At 43.7% G+C, this 24,962-nt stretch overlaps 1 protein-coding gene and 1 long non-coding RNA gene across 2 annotated transcripts in view; one reads left to right on the top strand and one right to left on the bottom strand.

Moving 5' to 3' along the window:
- Positions 1–1,939: 1,939 nt before the first annotated feature.
- LOC110367853 (NLR family CARD domain-containing protein 3) overlaps positions 1,940–24,962 on the top strand; it is a 30,985-nt gene continuing 7,962 nt past the window's right edge. The window contains exons 1-3 of the mRNA XM_036132141.1: positions 1,940–2,028; positions 2,988–3,272; positions 7,368–9,144. Of these exons, the coding sequence (XP_035988034.1) occupies positions 1,953–2,028; positions 2,988–3,272; positions 7,368–9,144 (2,138 nt within the window). The 5' untranslated portion in view covers positions 1,940–1,952. The remainder of the gene's footprint in view (positions 2,029–2,987; positions 3,273–7,367; positions 9,145–24,962) is intronic.
- Positions 18,716–20,462, bottom strand: LOC118560742. Its single transcript, XR_004929562.1, has 2 exons — positions 19,571–20,462; positions 18,716–19,501 (listed from the first exon to the last, which is right to left on the bottom strand). It is a non-coding gene; the product is annotated as an uncharacterized LOC118560742 (long non-coding RNA).

Below are 24,962 nucleotides of genomic sequence, written 5' to 3'. Positions count from 1 at the left end.
TATGGTTAATTGGCTCACTCTCTCTCCTTTGTTCTCCTGCCTTTTTAAGCCTCCCTCCTCTGCCACTTCCCTGCCAGTTCATCATCAGTTCTTGTCATGTCTATAGTGTCTTTCCATGTCAAGCCTCTGGTGAGTTTAAGTTCCACGTTTTTCCTTTTGCCTGTTATATCTACCTCTGGATCATTTAAGTTTGCCTTCTCCCGGTATGAGTTTTTGGACTGCCATTTTTGTATCATTTTTGGATTATGATTTTGACCACTGTTTTGCCGATAACTAATAATTAAATCCTGCTTTATTTGAAACCTCTTTGTCTGGTTGAATTCTGGGTCTTCCTGTCTCTGAGCTTCATGACACAATCATGTTAAAGTCAGACTGTTTCACTCTGAGTTCAGTTCATATAATAAAGTCTCAGCTGATTGTTTTCATGCAACTAAAAGCTAAACTGTTCCTTTGCCTTTAAGCCATCTTTGGACGTCAGTAGATTTCTTTGTCTGGACGCCTTCTCAACATTTCAATGAGACGTCTTTCTGTGCAGTGAAAAGGTTGACTTTTAATTTTTCACAATCAAAACATTTAAATCCCAACACATCTCTTCATTCTGATATGTCTACTTTGGAATTAGATACATTTTCTACATTCTAATATAGGTTTTATGGCTGATTTATGACATCATTTTATTATTATTTTCTATCAGGAACCAGGGATAGGAACACTAATATATTACTGTATACCAGCCTTCCCTGCACCTCATATTGTTAAAAAACAACAGCTGACATGTGGGATAATGATTCGAATCATGATCTGAGTCATTATACCATTGAAGGACGACTAAAGGCCAGAATAATAACTGACCTTTGTTTGTCCTTTGTTTTTTAACAAAGGACAATCTTGCAAAGGTGATGGAAACATCTGATATTGTACTTTCAAAAAGCAAACCCAGCAATGAATGATCAGAACCAGCTGGTACCGGACCTTCTGAAGCCATGTCTGTGTAAAGGTCAGGAAGAACTGAAGCTGGTAAACAAGCTCATTCATGGCTGCAGGGTTCTGGAGGTCTGCAGACGGATCCACTGACTTTCTGCTGGCCTGTGGTTCTGGTTCTTGGTACCAGGAGAACTTCTCTGGTTTCATTCCAGACTGGTATCCAGCAGTCCACAGATGATGGGCTAAACAGGGACGTCCTTGTCCCAGATGTCCTCTCTGCTGCAGCTCAGGCAGGACTGGTTTAAAAACAAATCAAAATCCTTTAAAACTGTTCCAGCAGTTCTTCAGTTTGGTCCCAGACGGCATCTTTAGTAAAAACAGTCAGAACTTCTTTCTGTTTCAGCTTGATGTAGCTCCCTTAGCCAGGAGACGGTCCCTGCATCCCTCTGGGCATTTTATCTGCTCCTGGTCATCATGATCAGAGGCCCACAGTGAGGACAGCAGCAGAAGCTGCTGGACCTGGACAGGGTTCCCTCAGTCAACTAAAACCCAAAGCAGGAGTCCAAAGACCTTCTGTAGGAGCATTCCTCAGCTGATGCTGCCACCTTGTGGTAGAAACATCACCCTACAGTCAGATGGCAACAGGATTTCATGTCAACCTGCAGGACATAGATGCAGGAATGACTGACAACTGGTGGCTATCATTAATGGGAACATCCTCCTTCATCAAGAAAAATGTGATTAATGTTTACAGCACTGATTTTATGGATCATGTTAGCTGTCATGCTGACATGTTTTAGCTTTATAAAGACAGACAGCTGTGCTGCTTTATGTTTCAGTCGCAGCTACTGGCCATCTAACTTGGGGTCTGATAGGAGTCTGTGTGTGTTGATGAATATAAAATATTTAAGTGAATGATTTCCATCTGTAATTCTGATGTTTTGGATGTTCTCTGTCCGGTATTTTTAGTTTCTATTCTAACTTCATCAGGATAAAATAAATTATTTGTTAGAAATAAATCCTAAAACATGATGAGTAAATTTAGATCTTTTTTTTTCAGAGATAAAATGGAGGCGCCTCTAGGAGAGAAGCAGCAGGATTTAGGTAAGTTATCTGAAGCAGAAATATTAGAATTTATTTCTTTCAAACTGAAACAGGGTTTCATTAAGTTGACTAACGATCGTTTTCATTTGGTTGTGTTTAAATATGTATGTATATGTGATGGGAGGAACAGGTTTGCAGTACAATACATCAGGAATCATTCATCTATGGACTGATTCCTGGATTCATTGAATAATCAGATCCTGTCTCTGTCCCCATAGTATCTGATATAACAGGATGGGGTTCCCCTCCTGAGACGGTCCAATAAAAAATCTAAATATCACCTTTCAGCCAAGCTGTTCTCCATTTACCACCCTGGGGCAGTAAATGGAGAACAGCTGTGTGAGGAAGACCCAGAGCCTGCCTCCACTGCTCAGATGTCATGATGTTACATGCTATTCTCTAGTATTTAAAACTGGTAGTACCAAAGGGGGTGTCCAGTACCATCCACCACCCCTCCAAAGGTAGTTGGTGCCAGCGCCCTCCCAAGCAACCTACCCACAACCCTCATTGTCTGGATCAATTTTATTGATGAAGAATCCCATAAAGTCATTACTGCTGAGAGCTAAAGGAATGGATGGATCAACTGTATTAAAGAGAAGTCTGGGATTACTTTTATTCTCCTCTATTAATGACGAAAATATGCTGTTGTAACTCTGCGAAGGATCTTTTTATTCAACAGTAGACTGTTTTTACAGATTAGGTAGGATTCTTCTTGATGTGTAGAGTGCCACAGACAAGAATCCATGGATTCAATGAAAGAATCCAACTGGTCACATGTAGACAGAATCAGATGGTCCTCACTATTAAGCATTAATAGAACAAGAACAGGTTTTTACGACCTAAGGAGGCACAATAAACAGTCTGTGAGGATCCCTGTGTGCTACAACATGTCTAATTGGTCTTAATCACATTTCTCTCAGTTTGAATTAATCATGTTTCTGTCTGTTGTTTGCCTGCAGAGGAAACACTTCTCAGTGTTCGCTCAGAGTTTGTGGAGAGGGTTTCTGAGGAAGTCCTGAAACTGCTCCTTGACTCCCTTGAAGCTGATGGTGTCTTAAATAATTCAGAAACAGAGGCAATACTTGAAAAGAACCAAACCAGAGCAGACAAGGCCCGCTCCACCATAGATGCTGTGAGGAAAAAAGGAAACGACTCCTGCAAAATGATGATCCAACATCTTCAGCTAAAAGATGCTACACTGTCCAGTCAGCTGGGTTTGTCCTTTGCCTTCTCTGCTCAGCCAGGTGAGGCTACACAGTTCTGTGATGCTGCTGTTACTGCAAAGTTAACTGTCTTCAAGGGCCTTTACAGAAACATTAGTTAAAACTCACAAGACATGCCCAATGAAACACAGACATAGTAAATTAGCTGTGCTCACAAGACTGACTTTTTAAAAAAACACATTTAAGATCACATCTGAAATGTCTCCAGTCTGAGGCTTGAGGTCAACAAGTTTTATGTTGACTGGTCTCTGCGTTTTAGGCCTATGGAACAGATGGTTGCCTACATGTGCCAAGGCAGATTTACCCTACATAAAGGATACCTCAAAACAATACCCTGATTACATGAATAACTTTATTAAATCCAGATTCAAGCCAACATGAAAGTAGGAAGACCACAGTAATGTTATAGGGACTTTTTGTATGACCTTTCACCACTGGTCCATACATTTGTAAGTGTGGTGTGAATGGCAGAAAGCCTGCCATCCTCAGCACTCAACAACCCAAGAACAACAAATGACAGGAAAACCTGGGCCTGGAAGGCTGCAGCACCCCCATTCTGCCAGACACAAAGCATCCCCCTGAGACAGCTATATGCCCCACACAGAAGTAAGTCACCAGTGAGGCACAGTAGTGGCAGCTCTAAGGACAAAGAGGCACAAAGTGAGATGCAGGGGACCAAACCCCTCTAACCCAGCCGAGCAGACCAAGACCAGGAACTGATCCACTGATAACCCAGGGCATGACTTAACCTCTGGCAATAGGACTGCCAACACCAAGCTCACTAATGCAATCATTAATACAGTAATTTTAAATAACAGACAGTTCAAACCTGGTACATTTAACTCCTGCAGAAGCTGACTGGTAGATTCAAACAGGTTTTCTGATCAAGGCAGTCATTGAGGTCTAGTGTCCTGTAACTTTTATATACATCTGCTTCAACACACCTGAGTCAAATAATCAAGTCATTAGCAGGACTATGACTGCATACAGAGGAGCTAATTCAGCCATTTGATTCAGTTGTGTTGGATACATCTTAAATTTGGAGTTGAAGACCCCTGATCTAGGGTCTTTGAAGCTCGTTCATAAATCATTCTCAGTGGTTTGATTGTTGAGGCTCCTGCCTGTGACTAAGAGGGTAGTTACACAATGATTCAGTTATAACTCTAAATGTAGAATAAACAAAGCAATAGTGAACTAGTAGTTAGAGCAGGGCTCTCTTTTCCTGGAAAGGGTGCTTCCTTGGTTTGAATCCCACAGACGGCCACTCTGGGTCCCTGAGACAGACCCTTAGTCCCAGAATGCTCCTGGATGGTCCCCAGTGGCTCATTGGTCAATGACAGATGGGTTAAACACAGAGGTCATATTTCACCAGGATGTTTGTTGTAATTAGAAATAAAGATTATTAATGTTATCATTATTAAAGCTTTCTATAAAAATCTTGAATTCTCAGTGTTTCCGTTTTGAGCTCTGGGAAAGAAGCTGTTTAAGTCTCTTAGTTGTTTATTTAATGTCCCTAATCCCTTTTCTGACAGAAGTGGGAGAAACAGTTCATTGCCCAGGTGGGTGGGAGCTGTGGAAATATGTCTGGCCCTTTCCTGGACTCATAGCATAGATCTGTAGCTGGCATCCCATAATCCCCTGTGCTGATCTCAACACCTGTGCTAAATCCTTCTTCTCCTGTGCAGTGCTGCTCCCACACCACACGGTCACACTGAGACACAAAATGCTTTTTATTGTGGCTCTATAAAAGTTTCTTAGCAGCTAAGTAGAAAGTCCAGTTCATTTTAGTTTCCCTAGAAAAGGAGAAGTTGTTGGGTCTTCTTCACCAGGTGGGAGGTGTTCACAGACCAGGAGGTCAGAGGAGATATGAATGACCTGCTCCACCACCTCCCCCTGTATGTAGAGAGGAGCATGTTCAGTTCTCCTGGACCTCCTGTAGTCCACCATGACCTACTTGGTCTTATAATTTTTATAGTAGGTCTCACCATTGTTGGATATGAGACCCACCACAGTAGTGCCATCCACATTTTTCTGACCACAGTGATGAATAATGAGCTGATGTCCACAAAGAGCATCCCACCATAGGTGATGGTAGACTGTAGATGAGTCAGAGCTGAGTGAAGGACCAACAAGACAGCATCCTCTGTAGAACAGTTCTACCTGTAGGTGAACTGTAGGCTGTCCAGGCCAGCAGGAATGGTATCCTTGGTGTACTTCAGGATACTCTCAAAGCACTTCATGATGACAGGCAGGGCAAGGCAGGTTTATTTATAAAGCATGTTTCAGTAACAAGATAATTCAGTGCTGAATGTACAATGCATAGGTGCTTTCTGGATCAGATCTACACAGAGTTCTTTCAGCTGTTGCAGCTGTTTTTTTAAGAGACAGAGCAATGACAAAGGACAGCAGTCATTGTAACCAATTACGATCAGTGATGGATACAGACTGGACCAACCTACCTACTGCCAAAAATAATAACCCCAATGGAGCAGAAGCAGCAAGCTCCAGTGAGAGAATAGCTTGATTGAGCTCACACGAGAAGCCGGTTCCTTTAAATTAAGGTTAAAAACCTAAACAATAAACATTGATTTAAAGGAACTCTGGGCTTCAGTACTTCTGTAGTCCTCAGAGAGTTTGTTCTAGATACGTAGAGCATAGGAACTAAATGCTGCTTCTAAATGTTTGGTTCTGGGGATGCAGAGCAGACCTGAGCCTCTGATGTAAAGTTATATACTGACCTACTGGTTCCATCCTAATACCCTTAATAACAGCTCCTAGCTCCTGTTCAGTAACCCATCACTGGGTCAACATGAAGAACTCTATTATGGGGAGGAAAGGAGCTTTGGACTGCTGTGTGAGAGAAAGCATACTGACTACTTTTCCTACCTCCTTCATTGCTGACTGCACTATTCAGACAGCCCTTATCATGGTGACCATCGGCACTCCGCTTTGGCTAAAGAGTCCTTACCCTATAGAGGTAAAGGAATTCAGGCCCTGTCCTACATGTAGGATATAAACCAGTCAAGTTTAACAGAAAGATCCAGTTTTCCAGGCGATCTAATAGAATGGAGAATTAAACAGTGTCAAATTCTGCACTCAAGTCCAATAATACCAGCACTGTTGACCTAAGTATTATTGGGCCTGAGTCCAATAATGTTACATAATTAAATATTTTATTTCTCCCTTGTTATGGTCTGTAGTAGTAATGACCTCCATGTTTAGACAACCTGTTGCAATACCTGATACAGAAGACCCAAAGAATTCAGTTAAGCTGCTTCAAAAAACTTACAGAAATAAACGTTCTGTGTGAGTCATGAAAACAGCCAGGAACACTCGCAGGAACCCCTGAAATGGAAAGAGGTTAGTTAGACAAGTTAATATCTGTAAAGGACTCTGTGAGTCCTAGTGAACACTAAAATAAAGCCACCAACCTTCTCAGAGTCCAGGAGGGTGCACTGGATCCACCAAGTAGGTCCTGGGGCTCCGTCTTGGTCCTGGTAGAGGTAAAGTTACAGGAAGTGGGTTGTAGGTTCACTTAATGATGATGGAGAACAGGCCTGAAACAGAAATGATCTGAAAGCAAGTGGTGCACAGAGTGCAAAACCAGACAGAGGTATCCACAGGGGGAGACAGAGGACTTGGTCAAAAACAGGTCAGCAGGTTGGTGTCCAGAATTCAGAGGCCAAATGAGAGTCTGACCAGGTGAAGGCAGGCAAGACACGCATAGAACGCTGCATTGTCTACTCTCACTATGGCTTTTCAAGAAACTGGTGGGGAATGACTGTGGGAGACCGGTATATGAAGGCAGGAGTGCAGGTAACAGGAATGAAGGTAATTAGGGCAGTAACAGGTGCTGCTGCTCCCACTAATTAGCAGAGCAGAGTGGAGCAGGTCAGAGAGTGGCAAACAGTCAGCTGGTCCACAACACAACAGATAGACAACTATCTGCTGCATAGAAGATTTATGACACATTCCTATAAAACCAATATATTTACTGTCAGTATTGGATTTTAATAGGCTCATGAAATCTAGTGTGCAAACCCCCACTGAAAAGATCAGAAATAGTTCTGATAATTTGTGTCTCACTGAAGTGTCTCCTCTTGTGTCTTTATTCAGCTGTTTTTGGTCGGTGTCAACGAGACTTTAAAGAGTTTCTGAAGAAGAAGTTCCAATGTCTGAATGAAGGCATTCCTAAAGCTGGAAAAAAAACCTTTCTGGATCAGATCTACACAGAGCTCTACATCACAGAGGGAGGAAGTACAGAGGTCAATGATCAACATGAGATCAGACAGATTGAAACAGCATCCAAGAAAACCAGTGGTTCAGAAACAACAATCAGACGAGAAAACATCTTTGAACTCCCACCTGGAAGAAAAGATCCAATCAGAACAGTGATGACAATGGGCGTGGCTGGCATTGGGAAAACAGTCTTAACACAGAAGTTCATTCTGGACTGGGCTGAAGACAAAACCAACCAGGACATCCACTTCATATTTCCATTCACCTTCAGAAAGCTCAATGCACTGAAAGGAGAAAAGTTCAGCTTGGTGGACCTTGTTCATCACTTCTTCACTGAGACCAAAGAAATCTGCAGCTTTGAACAGTTCAAAGTTGTCTTCATCCTTGATGGTCTGGATGAGAGTCGACTTCCTCTGGACTTCCACAACAATATGACTGTGAGAGATGTCACAAAGTCCACCTCAGTAGATGTTCTGCTGACAAACCTCATCAGTGGTAATCTGCTTCCCTCTGCTCTCCTGTGGATAACCACGAGACCTGCAGCAGCCGGTAAGATCCGAAAGCAGTTCATTGACCTGGAGACAGAGATCAGAGGGTTCACTGACCCACAGAAGGAGGAGTACTTCAGGAAGAGATTTGGTGATGAGGAGGAGAAGGCCAGCAGGATCATCTCCCACATCAAGACATCACGAAGCCTCTTCATCATGTGCCACATCCCAGTCTTCTGCTGGATCACTGCTAATGTTCTGGAGGACGAGTTAAAGATCAGAGGCCAAGGAGAGCTGCCAAAGACCCTGACTGAGATGTACATCCGCTTCCTGGAGACTCAGATCAAACAGAAAAAGATCAAGTATGAAGGAGGACCTGAGCTAAAAAAACTCTGGACTCCAGAGAACATAAAGAAGGTTCAGCCTCTTGGAAAACTGGCTTTTGAGCAGCTTCTGAAAGGAAACCTGATCTTCTATGAATCAGACCTGAAAGAGTGTGGCATTGATGTCCAAGATGCTCCTCTCTATTTAGGGTTCTTCACTGAGATCTTTACAGAGGAGAAAGGGATGGACGGTGACTCGGTCTATTCCTTCGTTCATCTGAGCATTCAGGAGTTTCTGGCTGCAGTCTACATGTTCCACTGCTTCACCAGCAGGAACACACAGGTGGTGGAGAACTTCCTGGGAGATAAATACAGTGGAACATCTCTGGATGAGTTCATGAAGGCAGTCATGGTTAAATCCCTCAGAAGTGAAAATGGCCACCTGGACCTGTTTGCTCGCTTCCTTCATGGCCTCTCTGTGGAGTCCAACCAGAGACTCTTAGGAGGCCTGCTGGGTCAGACAGAGAACAGTCCAGGAACCATCCAGAGAGTCATCACCAACCTGAAGGAGATGAACACTGGTAGAATCTCTCCTGACAGAAGCATCAACATCTTCCACTGTCTGATGGAGATGAAGGACCTCTCAGTTTATCAGGAGATCCAACAGTTCCTGAAATCAGAGAACAGATCAGAGGAGCTCTCAGAGTTCCAGTGCTCAGCTCTGGCCTACATGCTGCAGATGTCAGAGGAGGTTCTGGATGAGTTGGACCTGGAGAAGTACAACACATCAGAATCAGGACGACTGAGACTGGTTCCAGCTGTGAGGAACTGCAGAAAGGCTCGGTGAGTCCAGATGTCTTCATTGACTGATGCTGACTCAGCATTATTGCCGTCCGGTTTATTCTTCATTATTCAGTCGGTTCTGAACGTTTTTGGACCTTTAACTACTTCCTTCATACTTTGGACTATTTCAACCATCAGATTTCTAAATCTTCAGCTCATTCAGGTCAGCTCTGCTGCAGCTTTTGGTATTTAGAGATTTTGATCTTTTAGAAAGATTCAATCATCCAGAGACACATTTTAAACTTTAAACAGCTCTTCACTCATTGGGCTGTTACCCATAATTCACCTCTTTAGAAAATCACTCTTTAGGTCAGGGCTATTGAACTGATGGTCTGTGGGCCACTTCTGGTCCGCTGGTGATGGTAATCTGGGCCGTAAATGACTTCTTTGTAAAAACTAAATAAATCAGAGAAGATCAGAAACATTGTGTGAAAAACAGCCCAGATGAGCGGCATGGTTGAACAGCCTTGGTTTGTCTGCTGTTCAGTTCCTAACCTCTAAGTAATAGGTTAGCTTTCATTGTTCTCTGAAACAGTCCACAACTATGTTTGTCTGCCAGTGTCTACGACTGTCACTGACATCTTCAACCCTTGGAGTAAGCCCCCCCCCCCACTGTGTAAAGCCACATAGGTGAGCCCACTAGAAGAGACATGTGGCTTTATTTGCACTTCAACTAGGGGTGGGCGATATGAAGAAAATCTAATATGCCGATATCTTTGGGCTATATCACAATACACGATATATATCTCGATATGTTCAAATAACCTTGAATAACAAATGTTTTTAGCCACATAGTGCCTAAAGTTGCATTGTTATATCTCATATTAACATGTCAATTTTTTTTGTTTGAAAAATTGATTGCAAAATAAAAATTAATTTAAAATGTTTTATTTTACCCATTTTTTCCACCACAGCTTCACATAGAAGCTTTTCACAAATATTGTCACCTTAAAGCTCTTTCATGATCGCCATAGTTCTCGCTGTCTTGTCAACGTTAAGTAAGCGCACGGGTTCGTTGTCGTGTGCACGCGCGCCAGAGCGCTTTCTGGTTTGGAGGAGGAGCGAGTGATGTGTTCACAGCGTGTGGGAAAAACTAAACTCACAGTGAATTAAATACAGCGGCTCAATCTTGCCATGAAAATTTAAACGCAATAGTCTCTGAGTGTCTCTCAGGAGTCCTTTGGCTTGTTCCACTATGTTATGGAGCTGGAACAGAGATAGAAGAGAAAGATCTCAGCTAACTAGATCCGCTATCATCACACCTCTCAACTTTTAGGGAAAGTTAAGAGTGAGATTATGTTCATGTTTTGGGCTGGGGGAGCGGTGGAGAATGGATCCAGTCAACTGCGTCTCATTTTAACTGACTAGACATGGAAGTGGAGATGTTTTCCTTTGGTTAAAAAGTGAAAGAGGAGTGTCAACACTTTACTGTCCAGTTAGTGGGTTAAACAGAAAAACACCAAACTGTTCTCCTGGGATTGTTCCAACATACCAAGACTGCCTGATATGAGCAGAATCACGTCTGTTTAATCTCTATACACAACATTTACGCTCAATATTGCACCTTCTCAACAAGTAAACGGCTCTGTGGTTCATGCCAGATTTCTGAGGAAAATCCAGTTTGCTCTGATTTTGGCTCATCTCCAGAAATTCTGTCTGCTGCAACCAAAACTCCACCTTCCTGAGTCCATTCAGCTGCTGCTTTATTCTTGTAACATAGATTTTGTTACTAGATAGACCCGCATGAATGGATCACATGAAACAGACCCCACATGTACAAATAATCACTGAATAAAGTTATAAAGTAGTTGTAAGTTTCTGCCGGCATTATTACACTCCTTTTTTAATCAGAATCAGAAATACTTTAATAACTACAGGTTACTAGATGGGTTACTACATGCTGGTGTTAAATCTCACTGCAGAAAATGTAAATAATTTAATGGCAATAAAATTAGAACCCTGAAAGATGTGCACATCTCTCAGTTCATCCATAGCAGGACTGCTCCTCTGAAATAAAATATGCTATACAGCTACAGTTACATTTATGTCATAATTCCCGCGAGCAAAATAAACATACTCGCATGTTTGTTAAACTACTCCCGCGCATATGGAGCCAGATGGGTCTCGATATTCACAAATGCACAAATAAATCCACACACACACAGGACAAGATCCACGCAAGCACAGGCCCGATTCATGCAAGCACAAAAAAATCCACACATGCACAAAAAAATCCACACGTGCACAAAAATATCCACACGTGCACAAAAAAATCAACACGTGCACAGAAATATCCACACATGCACAACAATATCTACACGTGCACAAAAATATCCACACGTGCACACAAAAAATCCACACGTGCACAAAAAATCCACACGTGCACAAAAATATCCACACGTGCACAAAACAATCCACACACACACAGAACAAGACCCACACATCCACAGCTCTAGGCTTTAAACTTCACAGCATTTGTGTGTGGATTTTTGAGACTGTCCTGCTGTCTTGAGATTCACACAAGCATTTTTTTAAACAGAGAGTGGTTTGCAACCAATCAGAAGCCTCCCTTGTATAAGCCAATCACTGGAAAGTACTCCACGTGGGGTGACTTACTCATAAGCCAATCAAATTCAACCTGTTCAGGAAGCGCGTAGTATGAGCACAATGTGCTCTCAGGCTTCAGCGGGCAGCAGCCGTTTGTCTCCCTCTCTTTCTGCAGGTGTTTGCAGAGCGGAGGCGCCCAGCTGCAGGTGTCCGCCTCCACCCCCCCTCCCCCGGCCTCAGAGCCGACGTCGAAAGCCGCCTCTCTGCTACCTTCAAGTCGCTCCGGATCCGCCCGCAGCGCTCCTTGGTCTCTGAGCTCCCAACATCTAACTCCGCGGGCCTCTTCCGTCTGATCTCCAGCCGGCCAGCAGTGATTCCCTCCGAGCTCTCATCGGCCTCGCCGTTACCTGCTTCTCCTGTGCTCTGACGATTCGCCTCTGGCGCCCATGTCCCGCCAACCCTCTGGCGGACAGGGCGGTAAAGTTGGATATTAAAGCTCCGCGGAATCAGCGGCATCTCGCTCACGGTTGATCCGGCTGATGGACCCCGATTTCAGCCAGCATCTCTCAGCTGCTCCCTCCTCTCACACGCTGTGGGAACTAAGCACTCTTGAGAAATAAAAATCAATAAATTTCATCTCTTGGGATCAGCTAAGATAAAACGAATATAAAATCATGCCAATAAATAACACCTGTAAGGCACTGTTTTAATTCAATTTTAATCTATGTTAATTTTTTAAAGATATTTGTAAGACAAAAGTTGAGATTTTTCTTCAATAGCTCCCTGGTCATGTGACTCACTGACTCAAAACCTGTGTTAAATTGTTCTATATTAGCCTGATGGGCCACACATTTTTATTCTATTTTAAGCCTTTTTATATTTTAAGATTTATTCATAACTAAATATTTCTTCAATAGCTTCCAGGTCACTGACTCCAAATCTGTGTGAAATTGTTCTACATTAGCTAGATGAGGCACAACCTTGATGTTGAAACAAAGGATACCTTATTAATTTCATTAAACCCCCTAAATGTTTCATATTATTAGAAGACATACCTTTCAAAAACGATTAGTGTTCTTTAAATCTAATGATTTTTTAGAAAGAACAGAGCAACAGACAAGTAAAATTAAAAGAATAAAAACAGTTTAGCATTTTAAAAGTATCTATTTAAAAAAAGGAACATAACAGATTTTTTTTAAATAAATGATTTATTATGAGAATATTTCATTTGACCATGTTTATTTAAATAGCTGACACAATATGACATGTATAAATGTAAAAATAACATTAAAGTGAATGTTTTTTTTTCCACACAACAAACAAATCTTAATAGTTAAATATTCATAGATCACTCACACAAGATCTATGAATATTTGAAAAAATTGTTTTAGTGTAAACATCAACCATTTCTCAATAGTCCTGAAATTTAACAAAACAGTCCAAACAAACAAACACAGAATAACAACCATCAAATTCAATGGAAACTTAAAGTGTTCTTATACCAGAGTAGCTCACTGAGCTATATATTACACTGGAGTGCTGATTTTGCCGAAAAACCGAAGTCACTGGCCGCCATCTTGCTACTCCCTACTCTCACAGAGTCCCACAGGATTTGCTTGCAATAACAAGCAGTTTTCTGGCTGAGTGAAAACGTTTCACAGGTAATTCTACAGTCAGTGGATGTACTAACAGTATCAACTACTAGGAAATTAGGTGCTGAAATATTTTACATGTTATTCATATTAAATATATATATATATATGTATATATAAGTATGTGTATATGTATATATGTATATATGTATACATATATGTAAATATATGTTTTAGTATATTGTTATTTATATATTTATAAATGTTAAACATATATATTTAAATGAATAAAATGCAAAATATTTCAGCACATGACTTTCTCAGTACTTGATATTTTTAGAACATAACATAAAACTATATGGCATTTGACATTTTAAAAGTTTTAAGCCCCCCCCTTAACATGAGAAAATCCTCGTTATTCGATCCTGTAGCGCACATATTCCCTAGTTACTGGGGGGAAATAGGGAGTACCAATATGGCGGCTGGTGGCTTCAAAGCGACTCGTTCAAACAGACGGTGATTAGCACTCCAGTGTATTATATAGCTCAGTGGAGTAGCTTCATTTCCAACCAAGAACTTTAAGTTGAAGCTTTGGAGTTCTTTGTCACCACCTCCACGGTTACCAGCAAGGTTGAACCAGCGGATAGCAAAACTGTTTAGTTCAGTATCTGCTGCACTTGCTGACGGGGGATTCTTCCTTATAGCTCCTAGAAAGACAAAATATACATTTAAGTATACTAAGTATTCAAAAGTTAAGACTCTTTATCAAGAGGGCTACTAAAATATGGAACACTATAAATAAGCACAAAAACAAGGTAAAAATACTAATTTGTCATAACTACATGCAGACAATCTCATAAGTCACAGCCACCTGTATTCAAAGTGGTAATTGTTGGAGGTTGGAATCACAGATACATGTACATGTAAAATAGTGGGTAATTCCCATGTATTGGTCCGTATTTTGCTGCTTGAACCATAATTTGAGCTGATTATTTACTGAACAATATGGGTGATTTAAAACATCTGAACTTTCAATGGTTTATAAGTTAGACAGACTCTTCTCATCGGAAAAATTAAGATGCTTATGTGATATGGAAGTTGTTTGTCATCTGAAGTCTTTATTCCGTTTAGTTTATATGTATAAAGAAACCTTTAAAAACATCTTACATCATTTTCAACTGTCAAAGGCACTTTTACAGAGCTAAAACAAATATTTTCTTAACATGTTTTGACCAACTTTGGCTTACCTTTATGAAGAATGAACTTGGTAAATGATTTAATTTCAAAATCACCAGCTGCAGTACTCCTTTCTCCGTCGTCTTTCTCTGGTGAATTCCAGCGAAAAAATTGCGCCTCACTCCGTACCCCCGGGTCCAAACTATCGCGTTACATTTAAGTCATAATTCCCGCGAGCAAAATAAACATACTCGCATGTTTGTTAAACTACTCCCGCGCATGGTTTATCTACCGCCGCGCGAGAAACTGCTGCTTCGAGAGGAGAAAATCACTCTCCGCGCGCTCCAGCTCCTCACACACGCGCTCGGGCATTCTCCGCGCGCGACAGCTCTTCCCACGTGCGCGCTCGATTTTCTATCCAGCGGCTACGCTAGAGCGCGGCTGCGCTCTCGGAAGCGTCTCTGCCCGCGGACTGATTTTCTCCTCGCGCGAAGAAAAATCTGTTTTGACAGGTTGGGCGGGGCCAAAGCCCTCTTCTGTAAGCCTCCTCCTGATTGGGCCTTGCAGACACGATCAAACGGGAAGTACTGTCAGGAATTCTTTGACTGACAGCTCTTTTTTTTTATTTATTTTTATTGATAATAAAGGGGTTTACAAACCAGCAAAATTAACAATACAAATGAGTAATAAAACAGACAAGACAGTAATGCCAGGGTGTTACATATCAAGCACAAACAAATCGAAAAGCCAATAAATAAATGAAAAATTAACTCAGAAAGATATTAAAGTAACAGCACAAATCCATTGTCTTAATGGCTTTTCTATTTTTTGAATATTCGAGAGATCTAATATATTGTTTGAATTCCTCTCTAAAGGCTGCAAAGCGAGGTTTCTGATTTGAACATTTAGATTTATGTATATATTTGGCAACGAATAAAATTAGATTGATAATATAAAAATTTTTAGTTTTATTAGTGGGATAAGAGAAGAATCCAAACAACACATTTATATAGTTAAGAGAAAAGCCATCAAGAATTGTTTGGGAAATAAATGTACAAATATCTTGCCAGAAAATATATGAGAAATTACATGACCAGAATAAATGACAGAGATCTTCTTCATGGAGTTGGCAGAATGAACAGTTTGTGTCGATGTCTTTTTTGTATCGTTGCAGGAAGAATTTACAGGGATAAAAACGATGGATAATCTTAAAAGATACTTCTTTGATCTTATTAATAATCAAATATTTAGATGGAAGACACCAGATTTTTCCCCAGTCCAGGTTGGAGGCAAAGTTATTCCAATACGAAATAGCATTTGGAGCAGAGACAATGTCCTTCTGGAATAAGGCACGTATATCACGGTTGTTCTTTCGTTTTATAGTAGAAAAACAGATTTGACCAACATTAGTGTTAGCAGGGTCCAGATCCGGTGGAGTCAGAACAGAAGTTCTAGAAGATTTAAAAAGCATTATGACACCAGACGGGATGGCATCAAAAACAAGTGCATATTCTTTAGGAGGTATGGGGAGACCAAACTTTTCTAGAAGTTCAGAATATGACATTAAGACTCCATCAGGACTGAAAAGCTGGTTTGAACAATCATTTTAGTTCAGCAATTTTCCAAGAACAAAGATTTATGTTTGTACAGAATGTCTCCATTGTTCCAAATATGATAGCGATGGGGCGAAAAATTGTGTTTGTAAATTAGAGACCAGGAAAGAAGCATTTGTTTGTGGAAATTAGATAACTTTATAGGGAGTTTTTCAATGTTGTAGTTGCAAAGAAGAAGAATAAATTTAAGGCCACCAAGTTTTGAGAATAAATAGTTTGGTATAAAATTCCAGATTGAGGATGAATTTTTAAGAAACTGTTTAATCCAATTTATTTTGAATGTATTGTTTAAGGTCGAAAAATCAAGAAAATTGAGGCCACCAAGTTCCAATGAGTTCATTAAAACTGATTTCCTGATATAATGAATTCTATTTTTCCATACAAATCTGTAAAGCATTTTATCAATGATGTCACATGTTTGTTTATTTACAGAAAGAGACAAAGCTGGATAAGTTAAACGAGAGATACCTTCTGCTTTTGCTAATAAAATTCTTCCTTGAATTGATAAATCTCTTTGGAGCCAAGAATTGAGTTTCTTTTGTACATTTTCTATAATAGGGTTAAAACTTACTTTTTAATCCTCGTTTAGTTACATCCACAGTTATAGCAGTCCTGTATATTTTTTTTTCTTTCGAAATACCTCACCCAGAACATGGAATATCACCATACCTCTCAACTTTTGACGACTGTTCAGAGTGAGATTGTTGACGGGGGGGGGGGTGCTGTTGTTCAATTCTACACTGCCCAACGGGGGGGGGGGGGGGGGTGCTGTTGTTCCATTCTACACTGTCCAACGGGGGGGGGGGGGTGCTGTCGGTCGATTGAAGACGGTCCCTATTTTACACGGTCTTTGCTTTCAATTCACAATTTTTAATAACACATCACGACTTACCATTTCATTCGCACACAATACGGACCGTCCAAGTGTTTCACTTGGAAACTGCTTTGCGCGGCGGCGGTCCTTGCAGCTGTGTTACCGCTACTACTGGACGTGCGGAAACCATTGTACCGCAAATTGGTTCCCCCATGACGCGAAGCGTCCGTACGCGTGCGTTTCAAGAGTGAGATTTTCGTAGTAAGATTGAGATTTTCAAAGTAATGCGTGTGAGCGTGTGCAATTGATGAAATGCGTGTGTCACACGGTCAATGCGTGAGAGTTGAGAGCTATGAATATCACCTATCAGCTAGCTAGCTTACAGCTAACTCACCTCAACCTCGTAAACCTTCTTTTTCATTGATGACTGGACTCTACCCTTAATTATGCCACCTGAATGATGCGCTACACTAACCATTCTGTTGGAGTTGAAGGAGTTTAAACCCTTTTTGACCGCCAAGGGTACCTCACTAAAGGAGGACGTGATCGTAAATAAGTTTACAGGTTCCGCCATTGTTATTGATCTGGACGGGCTGAGCGCTTGGACCCGGAAGAGGCTAAACGTCACGCGTGACGTCAGACTTAACATCCCATTAGATGATGAGCTGTCAGTCAAAGAATTCCTGACAGTACTTCCCGTGTGATCGTGTCTGCCCAATCAGGAGGAGGCTTACAGAAGAGGGCTTTGGCCCCGCCCTACCTGTCAAAACAGATTTTTCTTCGCGCGAGGAGAAAATCCGTCCGCGGGCAGAGACGCTTCCGAGAGCGCAGCCGCGCTCGAGTGTAGCCGCTGGATAGAAAATCGAGCGCGCGCGTGGGAAGAGCTGTTGCGCGCGGAGAATGCCCGAGCGCGCGTGTGAGGAGCTGGAGCGCGCGGAGACCAGCTGGCGCGCGCGGAGAGCGATTTTCTCCTCTCGAAGCAGCAGTTTCTCGCGCGGCGGTAGATAAACCATGCGCGGGAGTAGTTTAACAAACATGCGAGTATGTTTATTTTGCTCGCGGGAATTATGACATAAATGTAATGCGATAGCTTCGGCCCCGTCCTACCTGTCAAAACAGATTTTTCTTCGCGCGAGGAGAAAATCCGTCCGTGGGCAGAGACGCTTCCGAGAGCGCAGCCGCGCTCGAGCGTAGCCGCTGGATAGAAAATCGAGCGCGCGCGTGGGAAGAGCTGTTGCGCGCGGAGAATGCCCGAGCGCGCGTGTGAGGAGCTGGAGCGCGCGGAGACCAGCTGGCGCGCGCGGAGAGCGATTTTCTCCTCTCGAAGCAGCAGTTTCTCGCGCGGCGGTAGATAAACCATGCGCGGGAGTAGTTTAACAAACATGCGAGTATGTTTATTTTGCTCGCGGGAATTATGACATAAATGTAATGCGATAGCTTCGGCCCCGTCCTACCTGTCAAAACAGATTTTTCTTCGCGCGAGGAGAAAATCCGTCCGTGGGCAGAGACGCTTCCGAGAGCGCAGCCGCGCTCGAGCGTAGCCGCTGGATAGAAAATCGAGCGCGCGCGTGGGAAGAGCTGTTGCGCGCGGAGAATGCCCGAGCCCGCGTGTGAGGAGCTGGAGCGCGCGGAGACCAGCTGGCGCGCGCGGAGAGCGATTTTCTCCTCTCGAAGCAGCAGTTTCTCACGCAGCGGTATGTGGCGGGAGCAGTGTGATAATTGGGAACTTAAGTTTAAAAGACACTATTTTAATAATTGATTACAACAACTCCGCTAAAAAGTTACCTTTAAAGCACACAGACCCGCTACAGATGAGGCTTGAGACACTCTCACAATGTAACAATTTTATTTATTCTGCAATTGTTTGTTAATCGAAAATACTAGTCTAAAACCACTCACACATTAAAAGTCAGTGTTAGCGCAACTCAGGGACGGGGGTGCAATTTGGGGTAGTGTCCTAAAAGAAAAGAAACACAGCAAACGAAACAAGGCAAAACAAAAGAAAATCGTGCACCAAACCAAAAAGGAGTACCACCACCCGGAAAGTCCACCACCAACACCACGAGCTGGCCGTTCCTATCACAAAAAAATAGAAGAGAGACATGCAAATTACAAACAATACAATTATGCAGTTCAGCCCACAATCAAGCAGCAATAGTCCAAATTAAGAGTCGTCCAGGGAGAAACCGATCCGCCGTAGCAGACGCCACTCAGAGCGGCAGTAGAAAATTAGTCCGAGCTGATCACCAATCGGCCCAAATCAGCCACACTGGACGAGTGGTAGGAGCCAACTTTACGCCGACCAGGACGGCGGGCCTACAGCCAGCAACCAGGACGACAGGTAGGCAGCCGACAGATTATCCAGTTGACAGGCGGACCGTCGGTCGAGGACAACCAGAACAGCGGGCAAACAGCCGGCCAAGGACAAACGGCAGCGGCTATCAAAAATAAATGTTAGAAATGGAATCTAAAAGCATCCAAACTTCAGCACTTCACCTACCGCTGAGTTCTCTATGTAGTGCCTCTAAAAGGAAGGAGGAAACGTAGAACTTGTACAGGCGGCGGCGATCAGAGCGTCGTTAGCGCATCATTTGCGCGCATGCATTAATTTGCAGCTGTTATACAGAAAATGTAAATAAATCACAAGTAATAAGCTTGCTTGAGAGAGGTGAAGCCTGCCTTACCTAGCGTGCAGCACCAACCAACACCGAGGTCTGAACCGGAAGGAAAACAACGTCATGTCAACCAGGTAGGGGAGGGTCCTTTATATACAGGCAGCCAGCGCCACAACCAATTAGATTTAGGCACTTGTGTGGTGCGTTCAAAGGCCACAGGCATACTGCCACATTCCACCCCCCCAAACTGCATCGACGCCCCGACGATGATCCCACTTAACACCAAGGTCGAAATACAGCAGACATGGTACTAGATGAAGGTGTTTCTCTCACTGCTGGTCTTGGAAGATGATGGAGATTATGATGCTGGCCAGCAGTTGATCGTGCCGATCTACGCACAGACACCTCGCTGGGCCCAGACTCTGCTGCCGGTACAACTGCTAATGAGATAGGTTGATTCACAGTCACACCAGAGGGAACCACAGCAGCAGAAGAAGGAGCCACAGCAGGAGGTGGGACAGGCGGTACCTGCTCCTGAGGCCATGGCCTCAAGAACAAATCACCCTCCAAAGACAACTCGTCCTCTGAAATGGAGTGATGTTCAGAAGGCGCACCTTCAACAGAAACTGAATTAGGTGCATCAGCACCAATCAGGACCTTCAGCAAAGAGCGATGTACCCTCCTTACCCTGGTCTGGTCATGAACTGGTGCCACTGAATACACTACACCCCCCTCTCTTGGGACTTGAATAACCACATGTGTCACTGAACTCCAAAAATCCTGAGTTTTCTGACGACCTTTACTCCCCAAATTTCGGATCAACACAAACTGGCCCTCTTTAAGAGGAGCTTCCCTGATGTTTTTATCATGATTAGCTTTTCTGCGTCCTGCAGACGTTCTCAATTTTTCTCTAGCACCCTCAAATGCTATATGCAAGCGAGTCTGATGTTCTTTGACCCACTCATGAGACGTGGTTCTTGACCGAATATTAGAAAAAATGGTGACTCACCAGTTGATTGATGCGGGGTGGTGTTATATGCATAAAGCAACTGGGGCAAACAGACACTCCAGTCTCGTTTCCGGGACGTGGGCAAAGTTCTCAACAAGTTGTGAAGCGTTCTATTAAAACGTTCGCATTGACCGTTACCAGCTGGATGGTAAGGTGTGGTACGAGATTTAATGATGCCATACAAACTACAAAGCTGCTGGATCAGAGTGCTTTCAAAATTGCGGCCCTGGTCTGAATGGATGCGTGCTGGTACTCCAAATTTTGCAAACCATTCAGTGACCAGGACCTGTACTACAGTGGAGGCGCGCTGATCCCTGGTTGGAACTGCCAATGTATATTTGGAAAATACATCAGTCATCACCAATACATTTTCTAGCCCAGATGGAGTTGGCTCTAACAAAGTAAAATCAATGGCCAAAATTTCATTTGGTTTTGATGCCAGCAAATGGCCCATGAAGCCACGAGCAGGTGGTTGGCTATCCTTAGCAACCTGGCACCGCTCGCAGGTTTTACACCAATCTGCTACCTCTTGTGACATACCTGGCCAATAGCAGCGAGATCGTAACAACGCCAAGGTCCTTTCCACCCCCTGATGCCCATGCTCCTGATGGACTTGAGTCATGATGTCCTTGGTCAGGGACTTCGGCAGGAGAAGTTGGTACACTTCCCCACTACCATCTGGGCGAAACACTCGCCGATACATTAGACCATCCAACTCAGCCAGGCGATCCCACTGTTTGAGCAATGCAAGAGCAGATTGTGAAAGCCTTTGCCGCTCAGTACGATTTGGCCGCTCTTTTCTCTGCCAAAAGACAAGAACTTCCTGAAGTACCGGATCAGCCTGCTGGAGGACCTGGAGATCACCAGGAGCAAGAGAGGGAAAGACAGTTACAGAGGACTGCGTGGTTTGCGTTTGCTCACTCTGCACAGCTAACTGTAATGGCTGAGGCACAAGAGTACCTGGAACCAAAGAAGTCACTTCCGATGGAGCCGGCCAAGGCCGACGAGACAAAGCATCAGCATTTTGATTGGACTTAGCAGGTCGATACTTTAACTCAAAGTTAAAAGAAGCAAGCTGGGCTGCCCAGCGCTGCTCCACTGCTCCAAGCTTAGCCGAATCCAAGTGGCTCAGAGGATTATTGTCTGTATAAACAATACACCTGTGGCCCAAAAGGTAATCTCTAAATTTTTCTGTCATTGCCCATTTAAGGCCCAACAGCTCCAGTTTCATTGAGCTGTAATTTGACATGTTTCGCTCGCTAGGTCTTAACCCGCGGCTAGCAAAAGCAATGGGTCTTATCTTGCCCTCTTGTTCTTGTGACAAGACCGCTCCCAAACCACTATGGCTTGCATCCACCTCTAGAATGAAAGGGAGGGAAAAATCTGCATAAGCAAGGACTGGAGCAGATGTGAGCTTCGTTTTAATAGCCTCAAAGCTCTGTTGACACTCCTCAGTCCAGGCTCCGACAATACTCTGGGCAGCCTTCTTTTTAAACTCTTCACTAGTAAGCTCCGCTGCTCTACGGTGCAAGGGGGCAGCCATCTTAGCAAACCCCTCTACAAACCTACGGTAGTAGCTAGCAAATCCCAAAAAGGAACGCAACTCAGTGGCTGTGGTGGGCACAGGCCAATTTGCTACAACCTCAATTTTAGCGGGGTCAGTGGCTACTCCCTGGTCGGAAATTACATGACCCAAATAGTGCACCCTCTGTTGGAAAAAGCGGCACTTACTAAGCTTAGCTTTAAGGCCCTCTTTCTGAAGCCGTCCTAACACCACGTCCAACCTCTCAAGATGTTGCTGCACAGAGGATGAAAACACAACAATGTCATCTAAATACAGCAAGAGGGATTGGCATTGCTGATCACCAAAAATGCGCTGCATCAAGCGTTGGAATGTGCTCGGAGCATTGCATAGGCCGAAAGGCATGCGATTCCACTCAAAAAGCCCAAACGGTGTACAAAAAGCGGTTTTATGGCGATCGCTTGCTGTGACCGGAACCTGATTATACCCACTGGCCAAGTCCATAGTGGAAAACCACCGGGCCCCTGTCAGAGCATCAAGGGACTCCTCGATACGAGGGAGTGGAAAAGCGTCCTTCCGTGTCTTGATGTTAAGTTGACGATAATCAACGCAGAGCCTAATACTACTATCCTTTTTGCGAACAATCACAATTGGTGACGCATAGGGGCTGGAGCTTTCCCTGATGACATTTGCTGCCAAAAGCTGATTTATGTGCTCCTTCACAAGTTCATACTCCGATGGAGGAATTCGACGGTATCGCTGCCGAACAGGAGCGTCATCAAGAAGTGGAATGTCATGGCTGATCAGGTTGGTGCAACCCAAATCCTGATCATTAGTGGCAAACACAGAAGTGTATTTACCCAACAAGGCTCGCACCCGACCCTGTTCCTCCTCTGACAAAGATGATAAATCAATAGTCTTGATCCCATCTGAGGCAGGAGCAGCAACTGTTTGGGAAGACACATTTGCAAACAATGGGACTTCAGTTACGCCCGCTGGAAGACTCACCACACCAACACTATTTAAAGTTCCCACAGTGCTACGAGGATAAAGCAATACATCCGTGTTGCCCACATTTACCACTGGGACATAAGCAGTCCCCCGAACAACCTGAACTAAAGCAGGAGATGCTAACAAACCAGCTGGTAAGCCAGACTCTGATGGTTCAAACAAGACAGTGGTGCCTGAGTATTGCTCACAGCAGGTGGTAGGCACAATCTTCATCACACCTCCTGGAATGCGGCAGGCCCTCCTGCCTCGCACCCTAACCTTACTAGGCTGCTTAGGAGTGTGCTGCGTTACAGCTGCATGACATTTCTGTAAGGCATTAACCAAGGGCTTGGGAAATGACACAACAGGGGTTGTATTAAACAGAGCATTGCCATGCTGTCCAAATAGTTCTTGGTAACACTTATTTATGACGTTCATCCCCAACACACCAGGAACTGAAGCCGAACTGCTATCTGGGGGATTTCTCACCACCAACACTCCACAGTGGGGCATCAACTTGCCACACAGTTCAATCGATACTTCCAAATAACCGATATAAGGAATAGGGAGACCATTGGCCGCTTTTAGCTGTAGCCAGTGGCAAGCTCTTAAACGCTCTTCGCCCCAGGGCTCAAAGAATTCAATAAAGAAGCTCTCTGTAATGGTGGACACCATTGAACCAGTGTCAACCAAGCAAGGCACTTTCACTCCAGCCATGTTCACTTCAATATGTGGACAAGAAGCAATTAATTTAGGTACATCTGCTGAACATAAACCACTAGTTGAGCCAATGGATACCCCACCCGAGCCTTGGCTCTGCAACTCGGTGGGTGCTAGTTTCCCAGAGGCTGACTTCCCTGACGTGATTCTGACAAAGATGACTGACGGAAGGAACCATGCGGCCCCCCACACTCCCTAGCAATATGTCCGGGCTGTTGGCACCGTCGACATATAATAGGACCTCGACGTGGAGAGCGGCTGCGCACTTGTGCAGTTTGGAGGAGGGTAATGCTGCGAGTAAGCTGATTAAGCTGCTCCTGTTGCTGTTTTAAGAGCTCTTTTAACTCATTAACCTCTGTTTGAGTGGGGCTAGCAATAGCTGGTGACCCACCACGCACAGCAAACTGAAAGCTGGGTGCTGAAGGCAGAGAATTACTCCGGCCCCGCATACTAGCTGGCAAACCCTCCAATTCCCACCTCATTGCCTCACCTCTGACCTCAAGCAGTGTTGCTGCCGGTTTCAGACGAACGTACTGTTTTAGCGCACGACGAAGTGCACCATCAAGGACATATTCTATAAACTGATCACGCAAGAGAACTTCAGCGTTTGGCATGTCCCTAGGGGCCTGTGCTTTTACTTTCTCCATGAGGCTCATCAAAGCAAGGGAGAACTCTTGCAATGTTTCCCCATCCAATTGCTTTCTGGAGAAAAAGGCCTCCTGTAATGCAACATGCGACTCATTACATCCATAAAGCTCCTTGAGGATAGAAATGATTTTAGCCGGATCCCCTCGTTCCTGACTAGAGCGATATTTGACCTCATCCCTAGCCTCTCCTTCTAAATGGTCATACAAAAAGAAGGCCTGATCTACTGCTGACAAATTTCGTGCCCGCATACACGCCTGCACCTCCTCAACCCACTCGCTCACACTAATCCCCACCCGTCCCCTAAACATAGGACACTTACGATCGCGTGGAACAAACACTAACCTGTCCGTTATTTGGGCGGTGGGGGGTGCAGAAGCTGAAGACGGCCCGGCACTGGAGCTAGATGTGGAAGGTGAACGCTCTGCACGCAGCTTCTCATTGTCAGCCTTTAATTGAGCAACCGGGGTCTTCAATTCCAGTAGCTCTTCCTCCATTACTACAAATGACCAGCTCAAAATAAATGAACCGCTGCCGTTTGTCCTTAACACACCAAAAAAAATATCAATACTTGA

The sequence above is a fragment of the Fundulus heteroclitus genome, unplaced genomic scaffold, assembly GCF_011125445.2.
Source record: "Fundulus heteroclitus isolate FHET01 unplaced genomic scaffold, MU-UCD_Fhet_4.1 scaffold_475, whole genome shotgun sequence".
In the NCBI taxonomy this organism is placed as follows: domain Eukaryota; kingdom Metazoa; phylum Chordata; class Actinopteri; order Cyprinodontiformes; family Fundulidae; genus Fundulus; species Fundulus heteroclitus.
This window is presented reverse-complemented; position numbering and strand designations above follow the sequence as displayed.